The sequence below is a fragment of the Populus trichocarpa genome, chromosome 10 (assembly GCF_000002775.5).
Source record: "Populus trichocarpa isolate Nisqually-1 chromosome 10, P.trichocarpa_v4.1, whole genome shotgun sequence".
Lineage (NCBI taxonomy): Eukaryota > Viridiplantae > Streptophyta > Magnoliopsida > Malpighiales > Salicaceae > Populus > Populus trichocarpa.
In genome coordinates this window covers 16,424,384-16,452,294 of record NC_037294.2, presented here as the reverse complement: position 1 = coordinate 16,452,294, position 27,911 = coordinate 16,424,384, and the positions used below count along the sequence as shown (strand labels likewise).

Below are 27,911 nucleotides of genomic sequence, written 5' to 3'. Positions count from 1 at the left end.
CGCTAGTCAAAAACCGAACTTTTAAACTCGATTGCACTTAAAAAAAACAAGAAAACTACAATCTCTTAAAACCCTCCAAAACTCTTTGTCTCCCGAAGAACACTACTTCAGGGCACAGCAACAGCAAAACAGCGAAAGAGAAAGATGTGTGGAATCGCCCTGATTGTCTCTGGGATTCGCATCGATTTATCATCATCCACCCTTCTCCAATCTCTTAACCCCGAGCCAGTAAGTAAAGTTCTCATAAATCAGTTTAATCCACAATACACACAATTAGTTTTATCTATTTAATTTACCTGTTTTTTTTTGGTGCACCAGTTAGTTACAGTTTCCGTAGATGATCTTAAAGCAGCTCTGCGGAGGCGAGGACCTGACAGCTTAGGCAGCAAGAAGATTATACTTCAGTATAATAAAAATTTGAGCTCTGTTGACGACCGAGAATTGGTGTCTGTAGTAACTGACGACGCTGAAATAGAAAACGACCAGTCGTTTTTGCAGAATTGCTCCAATGGCAAAGCTGGTAATTATAATCAACTAGGGTATTCTGTTGGCGAACTGCTATTTATCGGTGCCACATTGCAGCTGAGGGGACTGAATCCTATAATTCAGCCATTTGTTGACTCCTACGGGAATGTACTAATTTATAACGGTAAAATTTCTGACTTGTATACTATATTTTTTCTCTCGATTTCTGTTATGTACGTTTTGTATCGTAATGGTTTTAACCTCGTGTCTAATCTAGTGTTGTAAGTTTGAAGGTGAAATATTTGGAGGAATTCATGTGGAGAGTGATAGAAATGATGGTGAAGTTCTAATGCAAACTCTAGGAAATTGCTGCTCTTGTGGTTCCAATGGGCACACAGGCCCTTGCTCTGCTGCTGGACATGGGTGTAGTTCTGTTCCGAATGTTTTTTCAACTATCAAGGGGCCGTGGGCTATTATCTATTGGCAGGTAATTATGGGTATAGGCTTGGTTTTGTTTTGATCGAGATTAAAGGAGGTACTGGTATTTCTTAGATTTTTATTTTTGTTGATATTGTTTGAGCTGAAGTTAGCTTTAATTACTTGTGTACAGGAGAGTTCAAGAACCTTGTGGTTTGGTCGAGATGCATTTGGTAGGCGGAGCCTGGTTGTTCATTGGCCTACTGTGAAGGATTCTCGGTTTCTGATATCTTCTGTATCGCCATTTTCCTCTGTTGATCAGAGTTCTGGTACATATAGCTTGGTAGAGCTTTACTCGTTCCCCTGGCTACATTTTCTTTTACTCTGGTTGGTGACAAGGTTATTTGCATGATTGGAAACAATATTTGCCATTAAAATGAGCATGTTTAGTTGATAAATTATTGTATGCAATGTAGATGGAATGATGATATTTCCTTGTCATCAATAGAAACAATTTCTTGAATGCTTGTTGTTCCCTCCGCATTTTCCACATATTTTTCTTTAACTAGTTTGGCACTGCTTTTGTTTTTTTATTGCTTGGTGATTTGCACTCCTGCAGTAAAACATTAAAATTTCTCATTTGTGTGCAATAGGCATTACTACCATTCTAAGTTCTGGGTAGGTTGCAAAATGCCTTGGCAATTATGCAAGCTGCTTACTTGGGCTACCACGAATCATTTCAGGTTGTTATCTACATCTTGAGGGGCTGATTGTTGTTTACTTGTGCAAGCAACAAAGCATATGTTTAAATAAGGCAATGCCTCCTCTGAGAGATTTTTTGCACCATTCTTGACCTCGTGTGTTTAAACATTTGTATCTCATTAAGCCCTTGCTGGAATTCTTTTCTACCTCCTTTTTTGGCAATAAGTTGTTTCTGCCATTCACCCAATTTCCGCAGACTATACTAAACTAATTAGCTATTTTAATAAGCATCAATTGGTGCAGATTTTGAAGTTGAAAATGGAACTCACCACAATTTTTGGGAGGAGCTTTCATGTGGGATATACAGCTTATCAATGGATGCTTCAAAGCTGGATGGATATCTTGTTGGTGAAGTAAAAAACCATGAATGGGGTAATGCCATGCTATTGGAACTGATTAAATGGGAGAGAGTTTCTTTCAATCCAAAACCCAATGAGTTACATGGTTCACTTAACGGGACTCTAGAGGGACAACATCACATGTATCCAGCTTCATCAGACATAATGACATTTGAATCAGGTTATAATCCTACCACGATATGTAATATATTTGTGTAAAAATTCCAAACTTCAGTTGCTAAATATTTTTATTTTGACTCATGAAGATGGATCTAATTTTAAACTTGATGGTTTTACTGTCATGAGACCCCTACTTATGATTTTTTTTAACTGTGTAGGGCCAAATCAAACAATGATTTCATTGCCTGCTCATAATGTGTTAAGTGCTCTAAGAAAATCTGTGATGCTGCGCGCTTCACAACACAGAATCTTCGAGGTCAGAACTAAAATTGAATTGAATAGCTTTATTGTGGATTTATACTCTTGGAGAACTTACACTTTTATAGTGTTTACATATAACGGGTGTTGTTTTAAGCGATTAAATCTCACACAATTTTCTTTTCTTTTCTGTTATATTCTAAATTCAATCAATGTAGAATGTATTGAACAAGCTATTTCTGGCATTCACAAATCTTACAAGAAGTGATTTATGTATGTTTTAATTGATAGAATTTTTTGGGTTGAATGCATAGGCAGGAAGATGTTATAGTAGACGAGAAGAACATGTTCCAGTGGCAGTCTTGTTTTCTGGTGGGCTTGATTCTATGATACTTTCTGCATTGTTGGATGAGTGTCTAGATCCCAGCTGTAAGTTGTCATACTAAGCTAGTGCCCTCGCTCATTTTTGCTTTTATTTCTACATCAATTTCTGCACTACTGTTAACCCTTGCAACGCAGTTGACACTGGAACACTAAGAAAACCAGTGAAAATGTTGTCTTGCGGATTCTTTTGTTGAGCTGATTCTCCATTCCAATTCTCTGTGTGGCAGATGGGATTGACTTACTTAATGTGAGCTTTGATGGTCAGTCTGCTCCTGATAGAATCTCTGCCAAGGCAGGAGTGAAGGAACTGAGAAGAATTGCACCACTGAGAAGGTACAGTATTAGATGTTTGTCTTTTGATGTAATATTCCATGTCTTGGTCTTGTAATGGGAAATTTTCTAGTTTTTTATAAAGATAGGTTAGAGCTACTGGAAATCCTAAACACATTCAGGTGCAGTTATTCAAAGGCACTCACTTTTTTGATGCTGCTGTGGAGAGGTTGATGCTATATTATGCATGGCAAATGGAGAATGAAATTCAAGCACTTACTGGAAAGTTCCAGTGGAAGGAAAAAACCTCTACAACTTGAATTGGAATCTTAAATAAGTTTGTGTTTCAAATCTCCATTAAGGTTGAGTTTGGTGTGGGGCAAAAAAATTGGAGGGGAATGTTAAGGGGTTAAGAGTTAAGGATGAAGCATCAAGGGTGTAAAAAGAATTAAGGTGAAACTTTAAATGGTGTTTGGCACGAGTCAAATTTCAAATCAAATATAGTGTTTAAAACATAAAATAGTAAATATTTGTGGATCCCAAGAGAGGGAACATGTATAACATCAACTTCCCCCCCTAGAAACCCCCCCCCCCCAACCCAAGGTTAATTTGACCTGGCTATGAATGCATCCTCTTGCTGATTAAATAGTAGTGTATCCATTGATGACCGGGTCCAAGTTTGCTCACATGTTTTCGTTTTATTTTATTCGGAATGATGTTCCCTTTTTTTTTGGAATTCTTTCTATTATAGTCACTGTTGACCAATGATGCAGGTGGAAGCTTGTAGAGATTGATTCAGACTTGTCGAAATTGACCTTGGAAATGAAGCACGTCATGTCGCTTATTAACCCTGCAAACACGTATATGGTATCTGGTTTTATTTTACAAGTGCATGTTTATTAGAATTGGGTAATATGGTGCTCTGGTAGAATACATGGAGGCATTTAAATAGTTAGCTTATTATGTTGTTTACTAGAATTAACTTCGGAATTGTGAGCATTTTGTGATGTACATAAAATATGCATGTGATCGTTATTTCATCTGGTCCTTTCATTGGTGTGTGTATGGTATTGTTAATTTATTACTAGCAATAAACACTCTCCATCCATTTAAAAATAGAAATCACCATGCTAATTGATAATTTTAAAAGATGCCTCTTTCTGTCAGTGATGCTACATTCTGTTAGTACGCATCCCTGTATATGTGAAGTTACACTGTGGCTTAATGCTTCAGGACCTGAACATAGGGGTTGCTTTGTGGTTGGCTGCAAGTGGTGATGGTTGGGTCTCTGAAAGACCTAGCACTAACAGTGACGAGAATCAACAACGCCTGAGTTACAAGTCCGAGGCTAGGATTGTCCTAGTTGGTTCGGGTGCTGATGAGCAGTGTGCTGGTTATGGAAGGCATAGAACAAAATATAGATGTGGCGGGTATGGTTTTAACATGTACATGCTAACTTGTGGGTGCTGTCATTCCTTAAGATTGTGTCTGCTTGTTCCATGCTCATGTTCTCAGCCTGTGTTGGTAGTTAGCACATTGTAATTTCATGTCCACATTGAATGTGTTGTGTTACTCTGAAGTCTGAAGTTACAATTATGAACTCTGCATCCTGTGAAGTAAAACTCTTGTTTTTTTGTCTCGTTTCCTTTTGTAAATGCATTCAATTCTATCATATGAACAACTGCTAAGCTCAAGTTTCATGATTCATGATGCTTTCTAGGCCGTGATTAGAATAGGCGAGTTTTTACCGAAGTGATTTGTATAGTACTCCTTTGGATACACCTTTGGCTTGATGCACAAATACCTTTAATCAACCAAGTCTCTGTTTTAAGAGACTGTAAATCAATACAAAATCACCAATGTTCATGTGTGCATTTGTAGTCTCTCTTATAATTTGATGTGCTGTCAACAGTTGGCATGGGCTTAATGAGGAAATGAAGTTGGATATGCAGAGAATATGGAAACGAAATATGGGGAGAGATGACAGATGCATTGCTGATAATGGAAAGGAGGTACCACTAACATTTCGAGATGCATCACCCTTTGTCTACTATACTTGTTCTCACGTATTGACAAGCATCTAATTTCTTTCATCAGGCTAGATTTCCTTTCTTGGATGAAGATGTCATTAGGGTGCTTCTTGACATCCCTTTGTGGGAGGTTACTAACCTGGATCAACCTAGTGGAACAGGTGATAAGAAGATCCTCAGGGAGGTCAGTGCTATCTGTTATTAACTTATTCTTTTGTTCTTTTTTCTCTCTCTACCCTTTCTTAAGAGTTAAGACAACCTCCTAGGTTTACCTGTTCTTGGAACTGTTAGTCGAACAATCCCTTCTCACCAGGGTTCATCAATTTGTTATTTTATGTGACCGATGCTGATCAGATGTTTATTGCTCCTCATGTGTCTTGAAGGTGGCACAAATGCTTGGTTTACATGAGGCAGCTGTTCTCCCTAAAAGAGCAATCCAGGTTTGTGTTACTTCAAGTTGCTTCTATTTAAGTCAGCTTTGCATGCCTGATCCATGAATAGGATGGATATTATGATAGGATTAAAGCATTTACAAAAGGAAAAAAGGAACACAGGTCTGGAGACCATGGACTGTCTTAACTACCTAGATGTAACTCACAGCTACCGTGTTTGTTACTGTTCATGTGAAGCTCTACTTCTATCCATTTAGTTTGATTATTAATCCAATATAATGTCTTGCAACTGCTTTAGTTTGGTTCAAGAATTGCAAGGGAATCAAATCGAAAAAACTTTGGAAGTAATCGTGCAGCAAACCAAGCATCTGCAGGAAGTGTAATGATTAACAGGTCGTGATAATGTACCATCATACTTTGTACCTCAAACCTGGATGACTCACCCCAGGGCAGGTCTTCCTCTCTGGCCCTTAAATGCTGACCTGCATTTTTCTGGATATTGAATCTGGTCACACCAGATCTGACAATGGATGGCGTGTTGGTGAGCCAGAAAGCATTTTTCCAGTACACATAGCAGCTACCTAGCCCCAATGGCATCAGATCAGAGTGCATCAAAGTTTTATGAACATGTGCTGTTGATGTTCCAATGTAATCTATTTTTTAGAAGAATGGGCCAATGTAATCGATTTTCTATTGTATTGTTTTAGGTATACTTTTTTTGGATATCATTTATTTTCACTGGGTCAGTAATGGGCTTCTGGATTTTTGACACTGTAATCGTTTACATTATACATGTATTTTTTTTTTAAAAATTCCAAACACACCCTTAAGTTATTGGGTACAAAGTTTTGAACTCGAGGTTCATCAAGGTTATGGTTGTAGGATATGTTTTTTAAAATAATATATTTGTACAAGTTATGCTCACAGTGTCCCGGTGTGGCCTTGCACTTAAATGAACAACTTTTCTTTTCATGAAGAATAATTGTTCGATTGATCTGCAATCAGGAGGCTAGAATAGTTTGGAAGTTCTGAGCAACTGATTGAATTCCTCATTGCATCGTAGTTTTCACGCAGGAGCGTCCGATTGGCAAGCCATGTCTGTGGAGCCATGAGCTCCGGTCATGTTGGTGGATTTCTGGTGAGAAATCAGACAACTAGCAAATGCTCCTTTAAGTTTATTTAAGAGGGTTTGTTGTCCTCCTCGTGGATGTTAGCCAGCCTGTATTATGCGAGTATTTTACTGGGTCGTGCATGCTTGATAGATTCTCAACAAATTTAATTGCTTACGTGAGTGGCTTACATGATCCTAAAGAAATATATCATGGGAAAATTATGTTTAGCTACACATGTATTTAGCTTAAAATATATTGATATAAAAAAATATATTTTAGTAGGCTTTTTGAGAGAGTGTAGGAATGTGGTGAAAGTTGCAGTTTAAAGTGTTTTTTATTCGAAAATGTATTAAACTATATATTTTTTATTTTTTTAAAATTATTTTTGATATTAGAACATTAAAAAACATAAAAAAATTAATTTTAATTAAAAACAAAGAAATTTTTTTAAACTTTTAAAAAATACAGTTTCAACTATATTTTTAAACACTGTCTTAAAATTAAATTTTAATTATTAAAAGGTAAATAAAATATTTAAGAATATAATAATAGTTATGGTCACCTCTTTACATATCTAGGAAGTATCTTCGGGTAAAAAAGTTGAAATGGTCGCCCCTTCTCTGAACATGGACAGCCTTTTAATTACAATAAGAAACAACGTGAGCTCAACGATAATGTAAACGTTATGTGCAGTAATTAACTTGCATGCAAGGGCATGCCTTTTGTGTCTGTCTATATCCGTGAGTAACTCGTCCATGCAAAAAAGGTGAAATGAGGTGGTATAGTTGAACTAATCAGAGAGTTGTAGTTTGATTGATTAGGTTTTAGATTTGATTTATAAAGATTATTAATTTAAATTTTATAAATTTTAGAGTTATTAAAAATTTATATAATCGTTAATTTTATGGTCTGAGAAATTAATCAAGATATATGAAAGTTTCTCCGAACATTCATATTAATAAAATATATGAATAAAATAAAAAAAAAAGTGAAATAACCCATGCACCATGAGTTTCAAATTCTCCAATATCCCTTCAAGTATTAGCCTTTTGATTTCCAACTAATGATTAAGCTACTTAAGTGCATGATCATGAAACTAGGCTAAAGAAATTCTTCTTGGTTCTTTAGAAGATAGAGAAGGAATAGCAAATTCGAGACCTGTCCTATATTTGATTTTCAAGGGAAAGTACTTCCAGAGTAATTCTGCATTGGTGGCTGATGCAAATTTTTATCAGTAGTTCCAGTAGATTTTTCTTATGGTTTTAGTTTTAAAACATAAACTTAACACAGCAAACATGTTTTTGAATGATAATAAGCCCTTTCACTGATTATTCTTTTTTGCTTATTTCTCGACTCCCTGCATTCTTAGGAATAGTGCAGTACGGGTTAATTACTGGGTTCGCCAGATGCGAAGTCTTGTTTACTCACATGAACCTGCCCTAGCAGTAACCCAGGGGGCCTTCTCTACTAAAAAGTTTGGGTTTAATATTCATATCAGATCATCATCCTTTAAGACATACAAGCATCTCTTCATTTTTTACCATTTTTTGCCTTTGAATTCAAAACATCATTCTAACAATAAAATCTAACTGGTCGATTCATACCGGGCTGAATCATGTTCTATATGATATAGAATCACTGTTACTATAATGAAAGCAGTTGGTTGGAATGAGTCCCTTACCACACTTTACTCTTTTTAGCGATAAGATTACTGTAGACTTGGACTTTAAAATTTCAGTATCACTTTCTACTAATTATACTGACTATTCATCTCTTACTTGGTAGGATCTTGAAACCAACCATGTTGTCCTTGTCCATGGAGGTGGTTTCGGTGCTTGGTGTTGGTATAAAACTATTTCCCTTCTGCAGGAAGCTGGCTTTAAAGTTTATGAAGTAGACTTAACAGGTTCTAGCATCCATTATTCTGATACAAACAGCGTTAGAAATCTAGCCGAATATGTAAAGCCACTTACTGATATTTCAGACATGCTTGGTGAAGGGGACAGGGTTTGTGCTCTCCCTTTTCAATAAAGATGATTGATGATATATTTGAGGTACTTCTATAATTAAGTTCTTCTCTCGAAAAATGCAGGTGATTCCGGCGGTGCCTGTATCTCATGTGTGATGGAGTTGTTTCCATCTAAAATTGCTAAAGCTGTTTTTATTGCTGCAATAATGCTGTCCAGTAGCAGAGTGCCCCTGGTATATTTTCTCAACAGGTTTGCCCACCATTTCCATCTTATACGTGATTTGGAAAAGGCAAAGCATAAAGGATGACATTAAACTAATCAAACCACGTAATTCTGGTCCATTGAAAATGGTGGCAGCATAATTCGCTCCTTTACATCCTCTGAGGTCTATAGATTTTCCTCCAAAGCGATAGATGCACTTTTCGGGCCTTTCTTCTTTATTCGCTTGTCCTTGACTGCTCCATCTTGCTGTACCCTGAACCTCTTTTGGACATGAAAATAAAAACGCAGCATTGCATCATACTGTGCAATAATGGTGGAAGAAGCTGTCGAGAATATGAAGCTAGCAGTTTGTGCAAGCCAGAACTAGGACCCGTGTTCTTGAACGGCGTGGTGGCTGGTTCATTTACGTAAATGTGGTGGAAGTTAACCAACTAAAAAATGGTTCAAGAACATGTGCATGATGCATTTGTCATTAATCCTTCCCCATGTATAATCTATTGAAGCTCCCCTGGCTACTTTTTGTCACCATCAACTCGTGTGCAGTGGTCGGTGAATGCTCGATGGAGGGAGCAAGTTTCTTGTTTTCAGCCTCAGGTGTTGTAAATTTCTCCCTTCCCTGCCCTCAGCACCCCCATAAAACAAATTACACAAGGACCAAATTAACCTTCTTCCTTTTTCTTTTTTTACTTTTGTATGTATGGCATTTTAATTTGTATAGCTTTTTGATGAAAATGTATTTTCAAATAAAATTAAATCTTTAAATAAATAAATTACTATTATCACTACTACAATTTTCAGTGTTTGATAATCTATGAATATTTTTTTCTTTAATCTACTACCATACTTAAGAGTGCTTATCTTTCTATTTATAAATGCTTTTTAAAATTATTTTTGACATGAAAAAATATTAAATTAATTTTTTTTAATTTTATTGATATTAAAAATAAAAAATAAAAAATAAATTTTATATATATTATCATGAAACACAAAATTAATGAAGTGAATAACGATTGAAATACTGAGAAGAGCACAAACCTTCTTTTTTTATTCATGTTTTTTTTCTTTCCCAATCATCAAAGAAATGTCAGTTTATAATATAATAATATTAAAAAAGAAAAACCATTTCTTTACATTTCGAGCTAAGTGCCTGCACGCATCATTCTCGTATATAATTTAATAAATCCTTTGACAAATAATAGATATCTGCAAACAGTGTACTTGAAAATATAGTTATGGATATTTTTTAAAATAATGTTTTATAAAATATATTAAAATAATATTTTTTTTATTTTTTAAAAATTATTTTTAAAAAACATAAAACAAATAGCATCAAAATATTAACGTGGAGGTTTGATTTCTCTGTGGTTTCAGGTTCGAGCCCTGTGATTGCTCATATGATGGTCACTGGAGGCTTACATAATCGTTAACTTCAGGGTCTGTGGAATTAGTCAAGGTACATGCAAGTTGACCCGGACAGCCACATTAAACTAAAAAAAATAAAAAAAATTAACGTGGAGTGTGATGGACGACGACAATTTACCAGCTCATTAGCAAAACCAGAAACAAAAGCGAAAGAATTTGTTATATTCGTTCAGAAATTGAGAGCTCTACTACTATTTTTTCCCCGAAATAAGTATTTATCCAAAGTCTATAAATAGACAACGGTCACCTATCGCTTTCTTTGCCTCACTTCCTCAGCAGTTACTATTACTATTTGAATTGAGCCGCGGCTCCTGTATCTCTCTCTTCTCGCAGATCAGATCCAGATCCCTCGAAAGGTAGCTCTACGAAACCCTGAGTCTTTAGATCTCAGATTCACATGCAAAATCGATGCTGCCAATTTCTTCCTTCTAACCACTCGCTCTGTGACGTGACGTGACGTTTTTCTTCACTTTTTTTTTGTGATTCGATGATGATTGGCTTGTTTTGTTAAGATCTGCTGTTCTTTTCTCCTTTTGATTCAGGCATTTCGCTTGTTTTTGCTGGCTTCTGTATCACTGTTTATATATATATATATATCAAATTAAAGTTAGTGTTGTTATATCTAGGTTGATATGATTGTAGTTGTGATATAAATCACCACGCATTTTTTTTGAGTTTCATAATGTATTTATGAATTGTGTCTCTTGTATGTATGCATGTATTTGTGATCATGTTTGTTATGATGTCGGTGTTGGCGAGCTATCTAGGAATGGATTGAAAGGGGGTGCTATACCTATTGTGTTACCCAAGGATACAAATAGAAAGCATAAATAAACTATTTTTTTTTATAAAAAAAATATGATGTTTGTTAAATAGAGTGATGGTGAGCTTGTTGATTTCAAATGGCTATTCAGAAATTGGTTGACGGGTCTGTAGATCTTTTAAGTTGCCAAGCCGTGACTAGAGTAGTTTGTGTGATTTCTGAGTGTTAAACGCAGGTAATTAATCATGGTTCTTTTCATCCTTATTGTGACTCATGCCATTTCATTTCCATAAGTTTATTTCTTTGTCAACTTCATTCTTTCTTGGGTGACATGTTTTAATTTTTGTGCTAAGTAAAGTTCAGAATATGGGTCGTGGAGTTAGCGCTGGTGGAGGGCAGAGTTCATTGGGCTATCTGTTTGGGAGTGGAGAGGCTCCAAAACCTAGCACAAACAATGCCCAAGCTGCTCCAAGCGAGGTCCAGCCTGCAAGCAATCCACCTCCTCCTAAACCTGCTGCAGCCCCTCAGCCAGCTGAAATTAACAGGGAGTTTCCTGCCGGTATCAACAGTACTTCCACAAACAACTATTTGAGGGCAGATGGTCAGAACGCTGGCAACTTCATCACGGTATGATTCCGGAAACCTTTGCTCTTGGAGCAGTTTTTATCAATTGTCCATGCTGATTTTAGGCGGATACAACTTGCTCAGATTCACGACATGCCACAGTTCTTCTCTGTGACAAATTAGCATGCCTGATTAGTTCTTTATAAGATTCACTTGTCTTTTGGAAATGGATATGCATTATCTTGTGAGTGATTACGAACTGTGTGGCAGAGGGATGTGCATAAATACATATGGAAGAATGCCATTATCTTTGTAACTATCAAACTGCATTTTTGCTGCCTAAGAAGTATGAAGTGCCATTGGTTGTTTTAGGGTTCTGGGTCTCATTCCAATAGGGTGAAATTTTTGTGGTTTCTAGCGTTCTTCAGATGCCTCTGGGAGTCGGAGTACCTCTCCAGTGATTGGAGATATGGCTCCTAATCTTAGCCCTGGGCGAATTCAGGCTTATGAAAGCAGCTGTGTGTCTCAACATCTCCCTGAAGTACATGGGTTATGGTATGATGGGTAACTAGATACTGCTCATGGTGTATGATGGACTAGGCTTGGGAACTCTCTCATGCAAACTGTCGCTGTGAAATGTGGGCCCAAGAAGCAGCTAGATGGATCGTATAGTGCCAGTTAGCCATTTGTTTTGAGGTGTGGGGGTAAATTCCTAGAGCCAAGGAGATGGGCTGGAACTACTTTCAATTATGCTCTTGGCATTCTGTATTCTCAATTTACATGTTTCCAAGCGATGTCAGCACAGTATTCTCATGGTTTCATCTGAACAAGGTTCAATAGATACATTATGAAAGTTGAAAGACGGCGGACTGGGAACTACACGAATGCTATTTCTAAATCATTCACAGTGCTCTATAAACTGTTTCTGGAAGTTGCTTTAAACAGCCAATAAGCAACTTGTTTAATTGTTTTAACATAACCTGCTTAATTGTGTTTTGTGAGAAACAAATGGTTGTTTCTTGAAGTTGTTTTTATCAACCTAAGAACTTTGTTTCTTGGTTCAGGATCGACCTTCAACCAAGGTCCATGCTGCTCCTGGTGGTGGATCTTCTCTGGGATACCTCTTTGGTGGTGGTAGCAATTGATTGACACCTGCAATCATGTCTTCATACGGAGTTCTGTTTGTTGATCTTTGTGAACCTTAGTTTGAATGAAGCCATGCTTTCATCTTCAATATGATCCATGACAATTTGTTGGATCATGTGGTGTAATATCTTCTGTGTTCTCTTTGTTGTTTCAACATTTCAATCACGATCGTGGGATTTAGATGCCTGGGCATCTGTTAAAAATCGGGTGGATATTTTCTGATACATATAGCATCCGAACAATATGTTGTTTCTAATAGCATTGCCAATGCTTCTTTTTTTTCCCTTCAATTATTCTTTCCTCGTCCCTTTTTATTCCTTGTTAATAGGGCAGTGTCAACGTGTTTGCTGTCTTTGGGTCTGTTTGTCTGTAATTTCCTTGAAAAGTTCACCCTCCGTGAATCATGCCAAACAAGAAAATTATTCCGTCCATCACTTCTCATCCATTCCCCATCATCTGTCTTTCCTACCATCCCTCCTAACAAAACTGATCCTTGGTGCTGGGAGGAGGGGTATGGATTTTGCAGTGAACTAGTGGAATGACTCTCAAGTATTTGTGCTTTTCTTGTGCCTATTACTAATGCCCATATCGATTATAGATGAGAAGCAGAGCACTGAGTCGAGAGCAGTTGGCATTATTTAGCCCCTTTTATGCAATGGAAGACTACTGCCGCTCGTGGACAAGGAGGACTAAAGGTGTCAAAATGCTCACTGTTTGTTTTTTGTAACGACTATTTGAGCAAAAATTAGAAAATCTCGCTCCCCTCCCAGGTTCGCACTTCGCAGTGCTTATTGCCATTGAAACAAGGTAAGATAACCCACTCCCTCATAAATGAAGTCATCAAAATTTATCCTCGTAAATTCTAAAATACTCGGCATCCCCAGGTTCGCAGTGCTTATTCCCAGATCTCTTTTATTATTTTTTGACGATTCTCAAGGAAAAACACGATCTTCATATAATATTCAATAGCTAAATCTATCATAATGGTTGTCAAACACCTTTCAGTTAGTGGTAGAAATCGGAAAAAATAAATAATTTGCATGTTGGGCTCAGAATTTTAAAATACAAACATGACCTAAAACGCAATAACTAACATGAGATAACCGATCCATGTTTGAACCGAATTTTTTTTCTATGGCTTGAAATCCATAAAAATCCAAGCATGAATTCAGTTGATAACACCCCTGTTCTCATATTATGTTGCAATTGTGTTTGGTCAAGAAAAGGTGCTTTTCTAGGGCTTTCACTTGCCTAAGAAAGCCCGATCTTGACATAATCATAAACCCTGTTCTACGATGTTTAAAGGAGTACTCTTCGAGCTTTATGAACGAAGAAGAAGATGCAAGTTAGGGGAACAAAAGGATGTTCACAAGCTTTTCGCTGTTGGAATTTGCAAGCGAATCTCGTTTTTACCATCCAAAAAAACTCCTTTTGTACATCTTCTCACATGTCAAGGCACATCTTGATTAGGGGCAGCAGGAGCAGGAGTTATCCCCCATTTTCTACGGACATCTTCCAAATCCTCGTGAAAGTGCTTCTCATAATACACACACATGAGATCTGTGCTCTGCAAGCCAGCCCGAACGGCCCATGGGAAGTAGTGCTGGAAGAAAGATTTCCTCTGCTTCTCAGTAAATCTAGCTGTGCCTCCAACAACAGACATCAGGCACATTGGCAGGTACATTTGCTCGAATTCAATCACCTTGAGAGCTGACTCGCCAATCAAGTTGGTGGGCAGCCCAAAAAGGGTGTGCCAGAAATCATGAACCTCGCGAGCCCGCATGGCAACATATGCCAATTCTTCCGTTTCCATGAATCGCACTGGTGGACGGTCATCTGGGGAAAAGTTCCTGGATCCCATGAAGCTTGCATAGGCAGCACCAAATGTATTGGCTGGCAAATCCCAAGCATGCCCCACTTGAGCAGATATGACACGAGGTCTCTCCAAGAGAAGTGCCTATCAACACGATAAAAAGGAAGGGTTGGTTTATTTTTAATGAATGACATGAATTTCAATCATCAGGCGTCTGTGTTTGAAGAGTCCATATGAAAGTAATCGCAATCTTTGCCAAAGAGAGATGTATTAAAAAAGAAGAAGAAAGAATTCCAAAGCTAGAGTTATTTTTCACTCATGATATGCTTCGCTAAAAGCTTGCTTTCAAAACGAATTCGCTTTGATATTGCATGATAAATTTAGAGCCCGCAGCTCCTGTCAAAATTTCAGTTTGATGATATTATTTGGCATCATAAAAAATACCCAAGATTCATAATTCACAACGTAACAAGACTGGATAAGGACTGCTGCATACTATGTAATGCATTCAGGATAATAAATAATTCAGTCATACCAAACTACTACTACTGTTATGACCATCACCCAGGAAATGGATGATGCATGAAATCAAAGGGAGATAGAGAGAGAGAGAGAGACCCACTCTTCCTTCCGGGCTCTTCTTCATTCTTTCGACAACTCTTTCAAAAGCATGTTTTCCGGTTGTTTCTCCAAGCGCCGCTATCAAATCCGCTCTTCGTGGATCTAACAACGCACCCACCGCGGAACCAACAGCAACGGCCGCCTGTTGCCACCCGTTCAGTTGGATTCTTCCTCCTCCTATCATTCCTTGCTCAACAACACAGGGTACCTATAATTAATGACAAAAGGGGAATTTTCTCCAAGTTTCTAGTCACAGTTGAATTGAATCTAGATTTATTTTAGATTTACATGCATAAAAGGAGAGCGGAAGAAGAAACGATAAAATAATAATAATAAAAAAAAAAGGCGAGGGAAGGCGTACGCGTGACCAAATATGAGGGAGAATGGGAGAGGGGGTTGGCCTGCTTGGATTTCTTTGAAGTACAAAACAGACGAGAAATTTTCCGATGATAAGCTATAACCATTAACCAGTGATATTTGATATTATTAAAATATATGCCACATCATCAACTCTTGTAACCAACCAATCTCTTCAATTCCTTCTCTTTTATCCTCCCTCTCTCTCACAGATTTAAAAACCTCTCTCCTCAACGTTGCTTTCTCTCTCAACTTCACCATTCCAGAGCTACAAACCACTGTTTTTGCCTCCCTCTTGACTTCATCACCAAAGCCCACGATTTCAACATCACGAGTGCTTTTGTGGGAGGAGCCTTTTTATTGCAAGGTCAATTGGTTTACGCTTTGAATTCTCTGTTGTTGAATGTGAGGGTGAATGGGTTTAGAAGATAAAATATTGAATCAACACCCCGAGTGCTGCTGAAAGAAAGAGGAGCCTTTTCCAGCAAGAAGTTTGATATTCAAAAGACTGTAACACCGTGAAGTATTTATATATCGAAAAAATTGAGTTTTAAAGCTTTTGAATATTTATTTATCATAAAATTAGGAACTATCGAACAAATCCCATGGGCTCTAGCTCTAGATCAGACAATACCTGGATTCCTAAAATCAACCTCTATTGCATTGCCTTGTCCATGACATTAAATCACGATGGGCTTCGGACTTGTGGGATGGGCTGCATTTATAAGCATATGGACCGCTCAATTAAGCTGAAATAGCCCAATAAGTCACCAACAAGCCCATCAAGACGCACCATTTTTTAGCTTTCCTCTTCAACGGTCATTCCTCTCTCTCTCTCTCTCTCTCACTCCGTTTCGCACTCGATGTGGAGAATGGATCATCCATCCCCATCTCGCCGGACCCGCACCAGCAAAACCCCTAATAAATCGGAACTCTACTCTACTGTCGTAATTCACAACTCAGACTCCGACTCTGAACCCGAATCCAAATCCAAAACCGACGACAACAACATCTACGCTACAATGCTCTATAAAGGAGGGGGAGAAAACAACAGCAAAGACGACGACGTAGACGTAGAAGAAGAAGACGAAGAATCTCTTCCTCCTCTCCTCAAACGCCTTCCAAAAGACTTTGGCGGTGGCGACGACGACGACGACGCTGATTTCGGCACTATGATCGTCAAAGCCAGCCGCGGACGCCACCAGAACCAGTCATGGTCGTCGTCATCCTCGGTTGCCCCTCCAAGGAAGCCTTATAGCGCTCCTTTCACGGAATTTGAAAGCCGAATCAATGATATTGGAGATAATAGTGACGGGGATGATGATGGGAGAGGGGAGTTTGGGACATTTTTGGTGAAATCGACGGTGGTGAGGAGGAGCGGGAGTGGTGGTGGTGGATCAACGATGGGGAAGGCGGTGGCAAGTATGCAGGCGTCCGGGGAGCTAGGGTTTGGAAAGGAGCGGAAAGGGAGTGGGTTGCTAGGAGAGGAGGGTAAACAACACCAGCAGAAGCAAAGCAAAATGTCTTCGAGTTCGATTCCAGAGAGTGTTACTAGAGAGGATCCCACTACTAAGTATGAATTGCTTAATGAACTAGGTGCGTGCACTTTTTGAAAGCGTAATTTTTGTGTTAATTATGCATTTTGAGTTTGAATATAGATGTGTATGTAGAACAAGGGATGGTAAGTGAGCATTTTAGTCATTGTGGTAACGGGTGAGGTTTAAATGTTTAGTCGACAAGTTAATGGTGTGTTTTCGATAAGGTAATTATCTTGATTAAGCTTTGTCTCTGGTATTTGTTACTCACTTTAAAGTGAGTATTTAAAAGTGTTGTGTGCTGAGTTTGTTTCTTGGGTGTCAGGGAAGGGGTCTTACGGGGCTGTTTACAAGGCTAGGGATTTACGAAGTTCAGAGCTTGTTGCTATCAAAGTCATATCATTGACCGAAGGAGTGAGTGTGCTTCCTTGTTCTGCTTATAATTAAGTTCTTTAATTTGTTGGTCGAATGAATATTGGATGTGGGTCCAAATGCTGCTTGTATGCAGGAGGAGGGATATGAAGAAATTCGCGGTGAAATTGAGATGTTGCAACAATGCAGTCATCCAAATGTTGTTCGATATCTTGGGAGCTATCAAGGTGAAGAATATCTTTGGGTATGAACTCTTTTTGGTTACTTATTTGAGGATTAGCAATCAGTTTGATTCTATGGGTTTCACCCTGTCACAAGTTTATTTTTTGGTGCTAGATGCTTTTTACTGGGGTGTTTTTTGCAAGATAGTTTTTGTTGTTGTTACTATTATTACTATTACTATTACTATTACTATTATTATTATTATTATTATTATTATTATTTGCAGATTGTTATGGAGTACTGTGGGGGTGGAAGTGTTTCTGACTTGATGAATGTTGCTGAGGAACCTTTGGAAGAGTATCAAATAGCATACATATGTAGAGAAGCTTTGAAGGTATCCTTGATTTTAATTGGTTGGGACTTGTGAGAAGAAAATGTTGATACTTGTCTATTCCATTTTTTTTCTTTTTTCAATTTGCTCTATTTTTACATACTATGGTGGTTTGATTTGTACCCCTTTTTATTCTTCTAAATATCATGCAGGGCCTTGCTTATCTGCATTCAATTTTCAAGGTCCATAGAGACATTAAGGGTGGTAATATTTTGTTAACTGAACAAGGTGAAGTCAAGTTGGGTGAGTATTTTCTTTCAAAAATTATGTGGTAAATAATGGAACTCCAATTATGCTTATAAGAAACAGAAAGGAATCACCTATTGTAGGGTTTTTTCTTTTCCTAAAATGCTTTTTGGTAGTCCTATTGTTTTTTTAAATGACATTGATAGCTTTCATGTTGCAAAGGACTGTCTGAATACCATGACGTGGACTTGCTCCTAACTTTCATTCTTCTTAACAGTCTTGATTAATATAAAATAATGAAGTGGAAATGATTGCACTTGTTAATGCTGAGTTTATGACACAACAGATTCAAAGTTTATGTACTACTGGGGATTCGTGGAGGATTAGAGCTTGGGATTTGAGAATTCTAAGGGTTTAGACTAGAAGAAAGGGATTTAGGGTTTGCAATTTAAATTAGTGATGAAAGTTGAAGGGCTACCAACTTCACTCTCGTAGGTTTTTTAGGAGTCACATCTAGAAGATAGAAAATCTGAGTACCACATCTTAATTAAGGGCTAATAGGACACTAAGATAAAAAATAAAAGCCAGACCATGATAATTTGTGCAAGTCTGGAAATTACAGAAATACCATTGTCTTCCAAAATCACACAACATACAAGAATTTTGCTTGTTTTGTTGCCTGCATCTGTGTTTTATAAGTCTTGTTAGCGAAGAAGCTACATGGGCTAGGCTACCTTTAAGTCCTGTATGACAAATGGATTAGAGGTTGGTCTTCTGAAGGAAATCAAATTCATAAATTTGGTATTAACTTTTGATGATTGAGATTGAGTTTGCTTCCCTTGAAAATGTTTAAAACTGAATGAAAGAATTTCCATCGTATTGAGACATTCAGGACATTAAAAAAATTTATAAACATGTCTTGTTTCTGGCTGCTAACATTGTTGAAGAGGCAGACCATGATTTGGATTGAAATGTCATACTTGACAGATTATCTCAGAATTCATTCCATGCACCATGCTTTTTCTTGTGAAAGCCTACTGAAATATTACTTCCTTTTCTTCTGCTAAAGTTTAAAGCCCTTTCCCTTCTATATTCTAACTTCTAGAGTGCAAAGTTACCATAAAACTGATCCAGAATTTTGTGGTTATTGCAATGTCTGAGCAGGTGATTTTGGGGTTGCTGCACAGCTTACAAGGACCATGTCAAAGCGTAATACGGTACAGTAATTGTTGAACTAATGTGCAGTTTTTATGAATTCATATTTTGTGAATTAGAATTGCTTGTAGCGTGCTCCAGCTTTTTCTAGATGATAGCATTCCTAGTATAGAATTGCATGCCTCAGAAAAAGCCTGATGTCTGGAAAGACAACTTTATGTTAACTTTCTGCATGTCAGCATGTGATGTATTTGAAAATGTACACTTCCAAGTTTATCTATGTACCTTCATCGAGTTGTCTTTCCTGCATTAAGGTACCCTCAAACCCATTTCTCATGATAAGTTACTTTTAATCTTTCTACCAAAATAGGGTGTTTATGACAACTTTTAAACAAGGTATTCTATGCTGTATAGACTTCAAACCACATGATACGTCAGCATTTAATTTTTCTTTCTAAATTATATACTAAAGATAAAAAAAAAAAATAGAGAAAAACATACTTTATGCGCACTCTCCCTCTCCTGTATCTGTTCCTTTCTTCCTGCACTTGAAATTTATTTACTGAACTCTTTTCTTTGTTTCAGGAATCTAGCTATTTTGAGTAACACTAGTTTTTGGTTCTCCATATAGTAAATAAATGTTCAATTAGAAAAATCCCAAGACCTTCTCTAATAACAATTCCAAATGCAAAAGGAGCTCATTAAGCTACATGTATTTTGTTCTTGTGAAAGTTTTGGAAAGCAATAAACGTGTGATTCTTGCACGGTTGTTTGCCATCCACCTTCTATTGGAAAAAGGAGTCACTTCAAAGAGTGGATTTGAAGAAAAAAGGGGGAGAGAGAGAGGATTTTAAAGGCAAAGCCTAATGGGTGATCAAGACCTGTGGTAGCAGAAAAAGCCCAACTAACCAAAAATCTTTCCTTCTATAAAAGCAGTGGTTCAAAATTTTGCATATTGTACTCAACATGAGCTATAATATATATAGGAAAAGGCAAGTATAGACAAGAGAAAACTAGAAAATAATAATTTTCTAAGTATTTGAACAAATTAAAAGCTGGTATGTTTGTTTAAATGTGAGGTGAGTGTAGATGGTATATAAATTCTGGTAAATTTGGTTGAAATATCTTTTTTAAATTTAAAAAAGAAAAAAAACTCGACTTCTTATTCTTGGTTCCATTTTTTCTTAAAGAAGATTGTCTAGTTTGCTCATTGAGTTAAAAAATTTAAAGGGTATTTTTATCAAGTCAAATGTTTTAGCTTGTGATTTTATATATAGTTAATGGACTAGTGAGTTTTATTTTATGTGCAGTTTATTGGCACTCCACATTGGATGGCTCCAGAAGTTATCCAAGAAAGTCGATACGATGGGAAGGTATCATTTCCATTCTTTGGTAGTTTCCTTTTTCTTTCTACTGTCCAACTCTCTTCCCTTTTCATTGGCTAATAGGACTTGAAAGCATATTATGTGCATGGATATGGGTGTTCACATGACCTCATTTTGCCTTGGTTGTGGGTTCGAAGAGCTTTCTTGCATACTAAACTATACTATACTATACATACTGACTGAACCACCAAAAAGTATCTCTCAAGTAGGGCTGGTAACCTGCTAACAATAAATTGAATTTTTTTTAACAGAAACCTCCATTGTTTCTATTCTTTTCCTTCGAAAAAATTTTCAGTCTCAAATGTCTAGTGTGTGCTGTGCCTGCATGATATAATTGTCCAATTCTTGGAGGCATCAATGTTTTGGAAGTATGGTGCACATTTGCTGTTCCACAAGTCTCTGTATGACTAACTTCTTACTGTTACCATATTTTTCTTTCAGGTGGATGTATGGGCTCTTGGTGTTTCTGCTATTGAAATGGCAGAGGTATATGCATTTATAATTATATCAAGGATTCCCCCAAAAATCTTGATGGTTTTCCAAGTTGCATAGTTTCTTATAGCAGCTACTTATGATTGTTCTTTTCCCAGTTAGCTGCTTCATGGTATTTGCAGCTAAAGTTGTCCCTGGTCCTAATAGTTCAAGTTGTCATCCACATACAAGCTCGGGATAAGATATAGCTAATTAAAAAAAGAAAGCCAGTATTCTCTGATTTATTTGTTGTGTTGTTTTTTTCCCCATCCATAGACCAAATAGTGACAAATAAAGAATTTGGTATTAACTCTAGTGCTGGTGGAGAAAAGAACAGAAACAGAAAAATAAAAAAATAAAAAATAAAAGAGTGAAAGTTGTCTTGTGCTGAGTAATGAATGATGTGTTGCTCATAGATTATATCACTCCTTTTGTAATCACTTTTGTCATCCTTTTCTTATCTGAAAAGAATTTTTTGACGACTTCTTAATTTTTCATTTTTTTCTTCAGGGACTTCCCCCAAGATCCACGGTGCATCCTATGAGGGTTAGTGATTACTCAAGCATTTGAACTTGTTACTGTTACTGTATAGTTTTTGTTGGGAAGCTTATGGGTAATACATGCACATCATTGACCACACATAAATTCTCCTCCTATAAATATGATGCTCAGGGATTTTGTGAGCTTATTTGATCAACCTTTGTTCACTATTAAAATTTTTAAGTTTGGCATGTTTATCATCCGTGATAGGTTTTGTTCATGATATCCATTGAGCCAGCCCCGATGCTTGAGGATAAAGAAAAATGGTTTGCCTTTCAGTTCTTTTTACGCACAATCTTATGCAACAATTCGCTAGTGGTTGCCTTTACATTTTTTTGACACAGCAGCATATGTTGTGGTGTTTAACCATTTGTTGTTTTATCTGCCAGGTCTCTTGTCTTCCATGATTTTGTGGCGAAGTGCCTTACAAAGGAACCACGCTCACGTCCAATGGCATCTGAGATGCTGAAGGTATGGAGACTTGTATGTCAACAGGGAAAATATGCATATTCGAAGGTGTACTGATTGTTTAGAACTGTGCTGCATGCATTTTGGGCTTGGACAGCTCTTTGTTTCGGGTTTGGTCATACTTCTGATGTTGTCAGTTCTTTTTCATTGATCCTTTTGATGCTTCGTGACTGTTCTTGGTTTGCCTGTGCCTATATCCTGTTCAACCTTGTAAACAGATTTTTGTGTAAATTAAACATTGGCAAAGCTTCAAATAATTGGCTTGAAGATTTTTGTCTTTGACAAACATTCATGGTTGGCTTGTCAGAATAATAAGGTTGTTCATTTATGACTTGAAGAAGATGAACTTATAGCTTGGTGACACAAATAATGCATTACAACAACTAGTTTAGGACATAATAGTTTAGAGACCAAAATAAAGGTAGCGTACCTAAGTAGCCAAGCTTGAGCTCAACTAGTTTTGGACTGTGACTTCGTTGACTTGAGTTGGTTTGTAGTGATGGCATTTTATTTTATCCAGGGATTGAAACATGTGCAGGATTCTTCTCTCTCTCTCGTATTATCTTTTTCTCTGGAACTTCTTTATATATCATACTGTTATTTATTAATCCTGACTTGAGCTGTTGTTCCTGTATTTTGTTGGAACCTAGCACAAATTTATTGATAGATGCAAAGTTGGAGCCTCTGCAATGTTGCCAAAGATTGAAAAGGCCAGGCAAATTAGGACTGCAATGTCTCTGCAGGCGCAAAATCTTGCTCCAGCTGAATCAGAAGTTTGTTATTGTCAAATTTCTACCTTTTAGAAACTGAAGAAATCTCTTTCTAACTATTTCTGAGAAATCATTCAGTATTTCCTAACTTATCTCAATCTGAAACAGCCAACTGAAGGTCCACAACTGAATGAGGTTTATGGAGACACTGTTCCGTCAAATCGACTTCCTATGGTAAATGAAGTGCATAGCTCTTCAGATGGTGTCGATATGGCCGGAGGTATGGTTTTGCTTGCATTCTATGTTTTGTGATAGGATGGAAAAAGTTCTTCTGAACTTAAGAGTTTAGCACTACCAGTCATGGTTTTTTTTTTTTTTTTTTTTTTTTTTTTTTTTGGGGGGGGGGGGGGGGGTGCTGCAAAAACAATGTTCACATGAACTTCACCTGGAGAAATTAGGGAAGCTGATTTTTGTAGCATGGTATAAAGTGGACTTTGTTTACATGTCTCAAAAGGCCTGCTTAGAGATTGATTGCTAGTAGTCTTCACCAACTTGATCTTATCTGGAAAGTTGAGAGAGGTTATTGCAGATAGTTGCTAATCTGCCATGTGATGGAGTTACCACCAGGCCTTGACTGCCACCTATGCCTTATGGAGTTTGTGGATAAGTCTATTATGGATACATCACTTATTGTTGGGACCTCAACCAACTTTATTGATCTTATTCAGCTGTGGTTAAATGGGATGGAACATTACTTTATAGCTCACCGATGAAACATACAGGACTCCTCTCATTCAATCTTACCTTCCATTCTAGTCCCTTTCAGCCATTGCAGTCCATTTCAGACTGATATAGTAATTTTGGCCAAATTAGGGATGTTTCTGGTCTGTGCTTCACAGTAAGCATGTTAGGTTTGATTTTTGGTGACAAGGCCTGCTGCCTTCTAAAAAGGTCCTCCTTGCCAACAACTTGGTGACTCATTGACACATGAGAGAGAGAAATTGGCCTGGTTCAAAATGTGTTTAGACTAACATAAGATGATTTGATATGTTTTTAATCCCCTATTCATTTATGGTTCATATGTGTGCAGGTGACTATGGGACTTTTGTAGTTCATGGTGGAGAGGAAACAGATAAGACAGGCTTACAGACTGCATTATATGATGCGGGGGGGATCTTACAAGACCACCCAGGAAACATAGAAGGCCTTTCAGTTAGTGGCACAGGAGGCAAATCTGCTGACCCCTGGTACTCAATTCACCACTTAACTCTGATGTTTATTTGAGAGAATGATCCCGGTTTATTGGTTATGAGATTATTCTCAGTATAGGATTTTACCTGTACATATTACCTTGCCCTTTAGTTGTTATTTTGAGTTTCCCTCCAAGCTGATATCCATTGCCTAGTGCCTGCTCATGTTATTTTACTTGCAAGTTAGAGTGCACCAATTAATTAGGACTTCTCTGTTAGGTTGGATAATGCAACAGGGGTTGCTGCAAACAATCCTTTGGTTGGAGAATCGCTTCCTGCATTGCAGACAATACAGACATCTACTCCTGAAGTTTCTGGCTATTCTGAGCAGAATCTCAAGAAAAATACCGTATCTAAAGTACACGTTGAAGGTGGCGGCGGCCTGGGCAGTTCCACTTTGAAGAATGAAACAGTCAGCAGAAAAGCATTTGCATTGCAAGATAAGGTTATATTCATTCTGAACTCATCCAAGAGTTTAAATGATTTTGTTCCAAGTGGTGCACACTGAACATGTGTTTTCAGTATATGAATTTAGCGTTATTGAAATTGGATTTTCAGTTATGCTCAAGTGTTTTCTTCTGTATTTAACTCTTTATTTTCTTTTTTGGATTATTGTGACTGCTTACGTTGAATCATTTCTATGCAGCTTTGGTCCATATATGCAGCAGGTAATACTGTGCCCATTCCATTTTTGCGGGCAACAGACATATCCCCCATTGCTCTCTTATCAGACAATGTGCTTGGAGGCATCCAGTGTGATAATAGTGGAACTGTAGCAGCAGAAGCACTTCAGGAGCTTTTTTCTGGTGATGGACCATCTAAAAAGGGCCGAAGGATACAAAACGAGGTTATTACCCCCAACCCTTCTCCCTCTCTCCCCATCAAAGACATTTTTGTGCTTATGTGTTTATTTTATATGCTGCAGATGCCACTTCCTCCAGGTGTTTACCAAAGACTGACTTCAAGTTCTACGCTGCTGAATCTGGCGCAGGCTTTAGCCTACCACAAAATGTAAGGCCCGCTTATTAATCTTCTGTGAATGCTGGTATAAAATTTGGCGCATTGTTCCAATGCATTTATTTGATTAATGACTCCTCTGTAGAAATCATTTCTTGCTTTCCCAAGTTTCCTTTTGGGGTTCTGGGAAAACCTCAGTTGCATAGATGGGCTGTTTTTCCTGCAAGGCACTATATTTATCCGCAGCTTATTTTGTTTACCTACATATACTTGCATTCATTGCAGGTGCTATGAAGAGATGCCACTCCAAGAGTTGCAAGCAACGCAAGAGAAACAAACCATTCAAAATCTTTGTGATACTCTTCGAACTATCCTCCGACTCTAGACAAGTCGCATGTATGTAAATGAGTGCTTTTTCTTCCCCATTCATCTGCCCCTTGCTCTTTTTAAGCAATGCTGTGATTTGTTTGTAATTCTCTTAAGAGGCAAAAATTCGGGTGTCAGAGGGGACAGTTTTGTGCTTTTATTTTTTTATCTGCTGCCACTGTATATTACATGGTTAATAGGTAGAAAAATAAGTTAGTATATTTTCTCACTCTGCATTCGTAGCTATTAACTTCTGATGTGGTTTTTCCTGGTCACTATAATATGCTCTCTTCCTCGACAAAGTTGAACTTGGATGATGGAGGAAAAGGGAAGAGAAGAAAATATGATGGAATGGGCTTTCATGATTTTTTGCCTCCTCTCCCAACAAAAAAATAAAACAAACAGCGATATAGAAAATTTACTATGTTTATGAAGTAATTAGGAGTATTTAATTAGTTATTATTAGAATATTAGCATGCAACACGTTACAAGTTGGATAATATAATTTTTTTAACCTAAAAAAATATTTAGGTTCTGCTTATATTTTTTTTAATAGAAAAAAAAATTAAATTATATTGAGATTGACTTGATTTGAACTGGTTATCTTAACGAGTTCAAATGTAACTTGAATAGCCAATAAAAATATAGTTTGATTCGAATAAAAATATAGTTTGATTCGAATAAAAATTTTGAATGAATTTTTTTTATATAGATACCAAGATGATAATATGTTAGATTGATTTAGGTATATAAAGGTTAACTTGTTAATTTGTATGCTAAATCATAAAACTATAATAACTTTAATGTTCAATTCCTAACTAATTTAATATTTAATAATGAAATTGAAAAAACAATATTTATTAAATTTTTTTGTCAAAGTCGAAAAAGTAATAATAAAAAAAATGAGGATTAAATCTGATAGAAAAAAAAATTAAAGAATGATGAAATCATTAAAACATCAATTTTAAAAACCTTCTCAAATAAAACAAACTTTGCGTGAGCAACAATGGATAAATTAAACAAAATAAACTTGGCCTGAATCAACCTAAGTTAAGCCACAAAGCCTGCAACACATGAGATCAGAATAACTCCGTAAAAGAATAGGATAGAAAAAGTTAATTGTAAAAAAGGACCTATAAAAAAGACATAGGTTAAACCAAGCAAACCTTTCAAACTTGTGATCCAGGTCTTGACACTAGAATTATCCCATAAAAAACAAACATAAAAAAATCATAAAGCCAAATTTTTAATCAACAAAATGATGAAAAATAAAATTAAAAAGGAAAGTTTCAATAAAAAAAGGATTGAGAACAAAAAAAATAGCAATCGAAATTATAAGGATCGAATCTAAAATAAATAACAAAATATTGAGAGATATAATTGGAAAACAAGTTCAATTAAGAAAATGATAAAAAAAAATTACAATAAAAAACAATGATCAATTCTGATAAAAAATCAAAAGAGGATAAAATCAAAAGAAAATTTCAATTCCATTAATTATTTAAAATAAAAAAATAATAAAAAAAGAACAAGAATTAAATCTGAAAAAAAAAACAAATTGAAAGGCAACTTTGAAACTTTATAGAGCTAAGTGCAAAAATAAAAAAGAAGAGATAAAAAAAAAATCATCGACGCCGAACTAGAGGGAAGTTGATCACACATGCCACCTAGTGATAGAGGAGCTGCCCCGCCTTGAAGATTCATGTGTTGTCGTTAAATGTTTGGCCACCAAAAAATTCTACACGCATCGATCGTAAGGCGTGACCTAGCCATGTGCGACCACATGAATGCACTAGTCGCTTTTTAATGGTAAATATATATTTTATCTACTAAAACATTAAATTGATCTTGATCCAACTCGATAACAACAAAAAATCATAATGAAAAGACCAAAAAACCCCTGACATAAGCTTAGGATAATTTGAAATCAAGGGCAATAAGATTGTTTTTCTGTGGTATTGAAAGGGAAAAGTCAAAATAACCCCTGCATTCCAGTTCAAAGTTTTTTTTTTTCAAAGAGTGTTTTAGTCATTTCATTGTGCAACATTGGATTTAGTCTATGATGTTATCCTGGTCTCATGACCCAGGTCATGAGTTTGGTCGGTTGACTCTATTGATTTTTTATGTCCCTTTTCAATTAAGTATTTTTTAATTTCATCCTTAAATATTGGATTTGACTAAGAATTGAGTTTCATAATTTTTTATTGATTTGCTCTATATGATATTATCCTAGTCTCATGGTCCATGTGTGACAGGTTAACTAGAGTTGACTCGATTTATTTTTTTTTGTTGAATTTTATTTTTATTTTTATCATTCAATATTAGATTATTAAAAATTAAATTTAATAATTTTTAATTTATTTTTTATAGGATTATTCATATCTCATAATCTGAGTAATAAATTTAACAAGTTAACCTCATTCTTGTATAATTATTATTTTTTACTTATAAACATATTAAAATAATTTTTCTACATTAAAAAAAAATAATCCGATCGGAGCGCGGACAATGGTTAAGTGAACTTAAAAGGAAAAAGG

The 27,911-nt window shown here is 36.6% G+C and overlaps 4 protein-coding genes across 6 annotated transcripts; 3 read left to right on the top strand and 1 right to left on the bottom strand.

The window, feature by feature from the left end:
• Positions 1 to 40: 40 nt before the first annotated feature.
• LOC7468146 (uncharacterized) lies at positions 41 to 6,360 on the top strand. The gene is made up of 14 exons (XM_024609649.2): positions 41 to 228; positions 319 to 649; positions 759 to 952; positions 1,076 to 1,211; positions 1,888 to 2,163; positions 2,321 to 2,418; positions 2,675 to 2,789; positions 2,972 to 3,077; positions 3,788 to 3,881; positions 4,248 to 4,444; positions 4,927 to 5,026; positions 5,112 to 5,228; positions 5,428 to 5,484; positions 5,735 to 6,360. Exons 1-14 carry the CDS (start codon positions 145 to 147, stop codon positions 5,834 to 5,836), a joined length of 2,007 nt encoding a protein of 668 aa, XP_024465417.2. The 5' UTR covers positions 41 to 144; the 3' UTR covers positions 5,837 to 6,360.
• Positions 6,361 to 10,269: 3,909 nt separating this feature from the next.
• Positions 10,270 to 12,925, top strand: LOC7485878 (protein SPIRAL1-like 1). Of its 3 annotated transcripts, none has more exons than XM_024611268.2 (3): positions 10,270 to 10,518; positions 11,284 to 11,552; positions 12,554 to 12,925. In XM_024611268.2, the coding sequence occupies exons 2-3, from the start codon at positions 11,292 to 11,294 to the stop codon at positions 12,632 to 12,634; spliced, it is 342 nt and encodes a 113-aa protein (XP_024467036.1). In that variant the 5' UTR covers positions 10,270 to 10,518; positions 11,284 to 11,291; the 3' UTR covers positions 12,635 to 12,925. The 3 variants fall into 3 exon arrangements, with proteins under 3 accessions (XP_024467036.1, XP_002316083.1, XP_024467037.1); XM_002316047.4 differs by having other exon boundaries at positions 10,334 to 10,518; positions 11,289 to 11,552; XM_024611269.2 differs by lacking the exon at positions 10,270 to 10,518 and adding an exon at positions 11,034 to 11,160.
• Positions 12,926 to 13,658: 733 nt separating this feature from the next.
• Positions 13,659 to 15,946, bottom strand: LOC7468145 (ubiquinone biosynthesis protein COQ4 homolog, mitochondrial). Its single transcript, XM_052456784.1, has 3 exons — positions 15,431 to 15,946; positions 15,071 to 15,277; positions 13,659 to 14,592 (listed from the first exon to the last, which is right to left on the bottom strand). The coding sequence occupies exons 2-3, from the start codon at positions 15,251 to 15,253 to the stop codon at positions 14,086 to 14,088; spliced, it is 690 nt and encodes a 229-aa protein (XP_052312744.1). The 5' UTR covers positions 15,254 to 15,277; positions 15,431 to 15,946; the 3' UTR covers positions 13,659 to 14,085.
• Positions 15,947 to 16,238: 292 nt separating this feature from the next.
• LOC7468144 (serine/threonine-protein kinase 1) lies at positions 16,239 to 25,603 on the top strand. The gene is made up of 18 exons (XM_006378504.3): positions 16,239 to 17,022; positions 17,287 to 17,375; positions 17,470 to 17,577; positions 17,782 to 17,889; positions 18,039 to 18,129; positions 19,237 to 19,289; positions 20,538 to 20,600; positions 21,054 to 21,098; positions 21,594 to 21,629; positions 21,834 to 21,889; positions 22,013 to 22,094; positions 22,742 to 22,864; positions 22,970 to 23,081; positions 23,892 to 24,048; positions 24,271 to 24,496; positions 24,698 to 24,898; positions 24,977 to 25,062; positions 25,294 to 25,603. The coding sequence occupies exons 1-18, from the start codon at positions 16,290 to 16,292 to the stop codon at positions 25,391 to 25,393; spliced, it is 2,469 nt and encodes an 822-aa protein (XP_006378566.3). The 5' UTR covers positions 16,239 to 16,289; the 3' UTR covers positions 25,394 to 25,603.
• The last annotated feature ends 2,308 nt before the right edge of the window (positions 25,604 to 27,911 follow it).

Coding starts and splice junctions, on each gene's coding strand:
- LOC7468146 (XM_024609649.2), top strand. CDS start 145: ATGTGTGGAATCGCCCTGATTGTCTCTGGGATTCGCATCGATTTATCA. Junction 953..1,075: donor GGGCTATTATCTATTGGCAG/GTAATTATGGGT, acceptor ACTTGTGTACAG/GAGAGTTCAAGAACCTTGTG. Junction 2,790..2,971: donor TGAGTGTCTAGATCCCAGCT/GTAAGTTGTCAT, acceptor TCTGTGTGGCAG/ATGGGATTGACTTACTTAAT.
- LOC7485878 (XM_024611268.2), top strand. CDS start 11,292: ATGGGTCGTGGAGTTAGCGCTGGTGGAGGGCAGAGTTCATTGGGCTAT. Junction 11,553..12,553: donor ACGCTGGCAACTTCATCACG/GTATGATTCCGG, acceptor TTCTTGGTTCAG/GATCGACCTTCAACCAAGGT.
- LOC7468145 (XM_052456784.1), bottom strand. CDS start 15,253: ATGATAGGAGGAGGAAGAATCCAACTGAACGGGTGGCAACAGGCGGCC. Junction 14,593..15,070: donor AGAAGAGCCCGGAAGGAAGA/GTGGGTCTCTCT, acceptor TCGTGTTGATAG/GCACTTCTCTTGGAGAGACC.
- LOC7468144 (XM_006378504.3), top strand. CDS start 16,290: ATGTGGAGAATGGATCATCCATCCCCATCTCGCCGGACCCGCACCAGC. Junction 19,290..20,537: donor CCATGTCAAAGCGTAATACG/GTACAGTAATTG, acceptor TTTTATGTGCAG/TTTATTGGCACTCCACATTG. Junction 22,865..22,969: donor TTGCTCCAGCTGAATCAGAA/GTTTGTTATTGT, acceptor AATCTGAAACAG/CCAACTGAAGGTCCACAACT.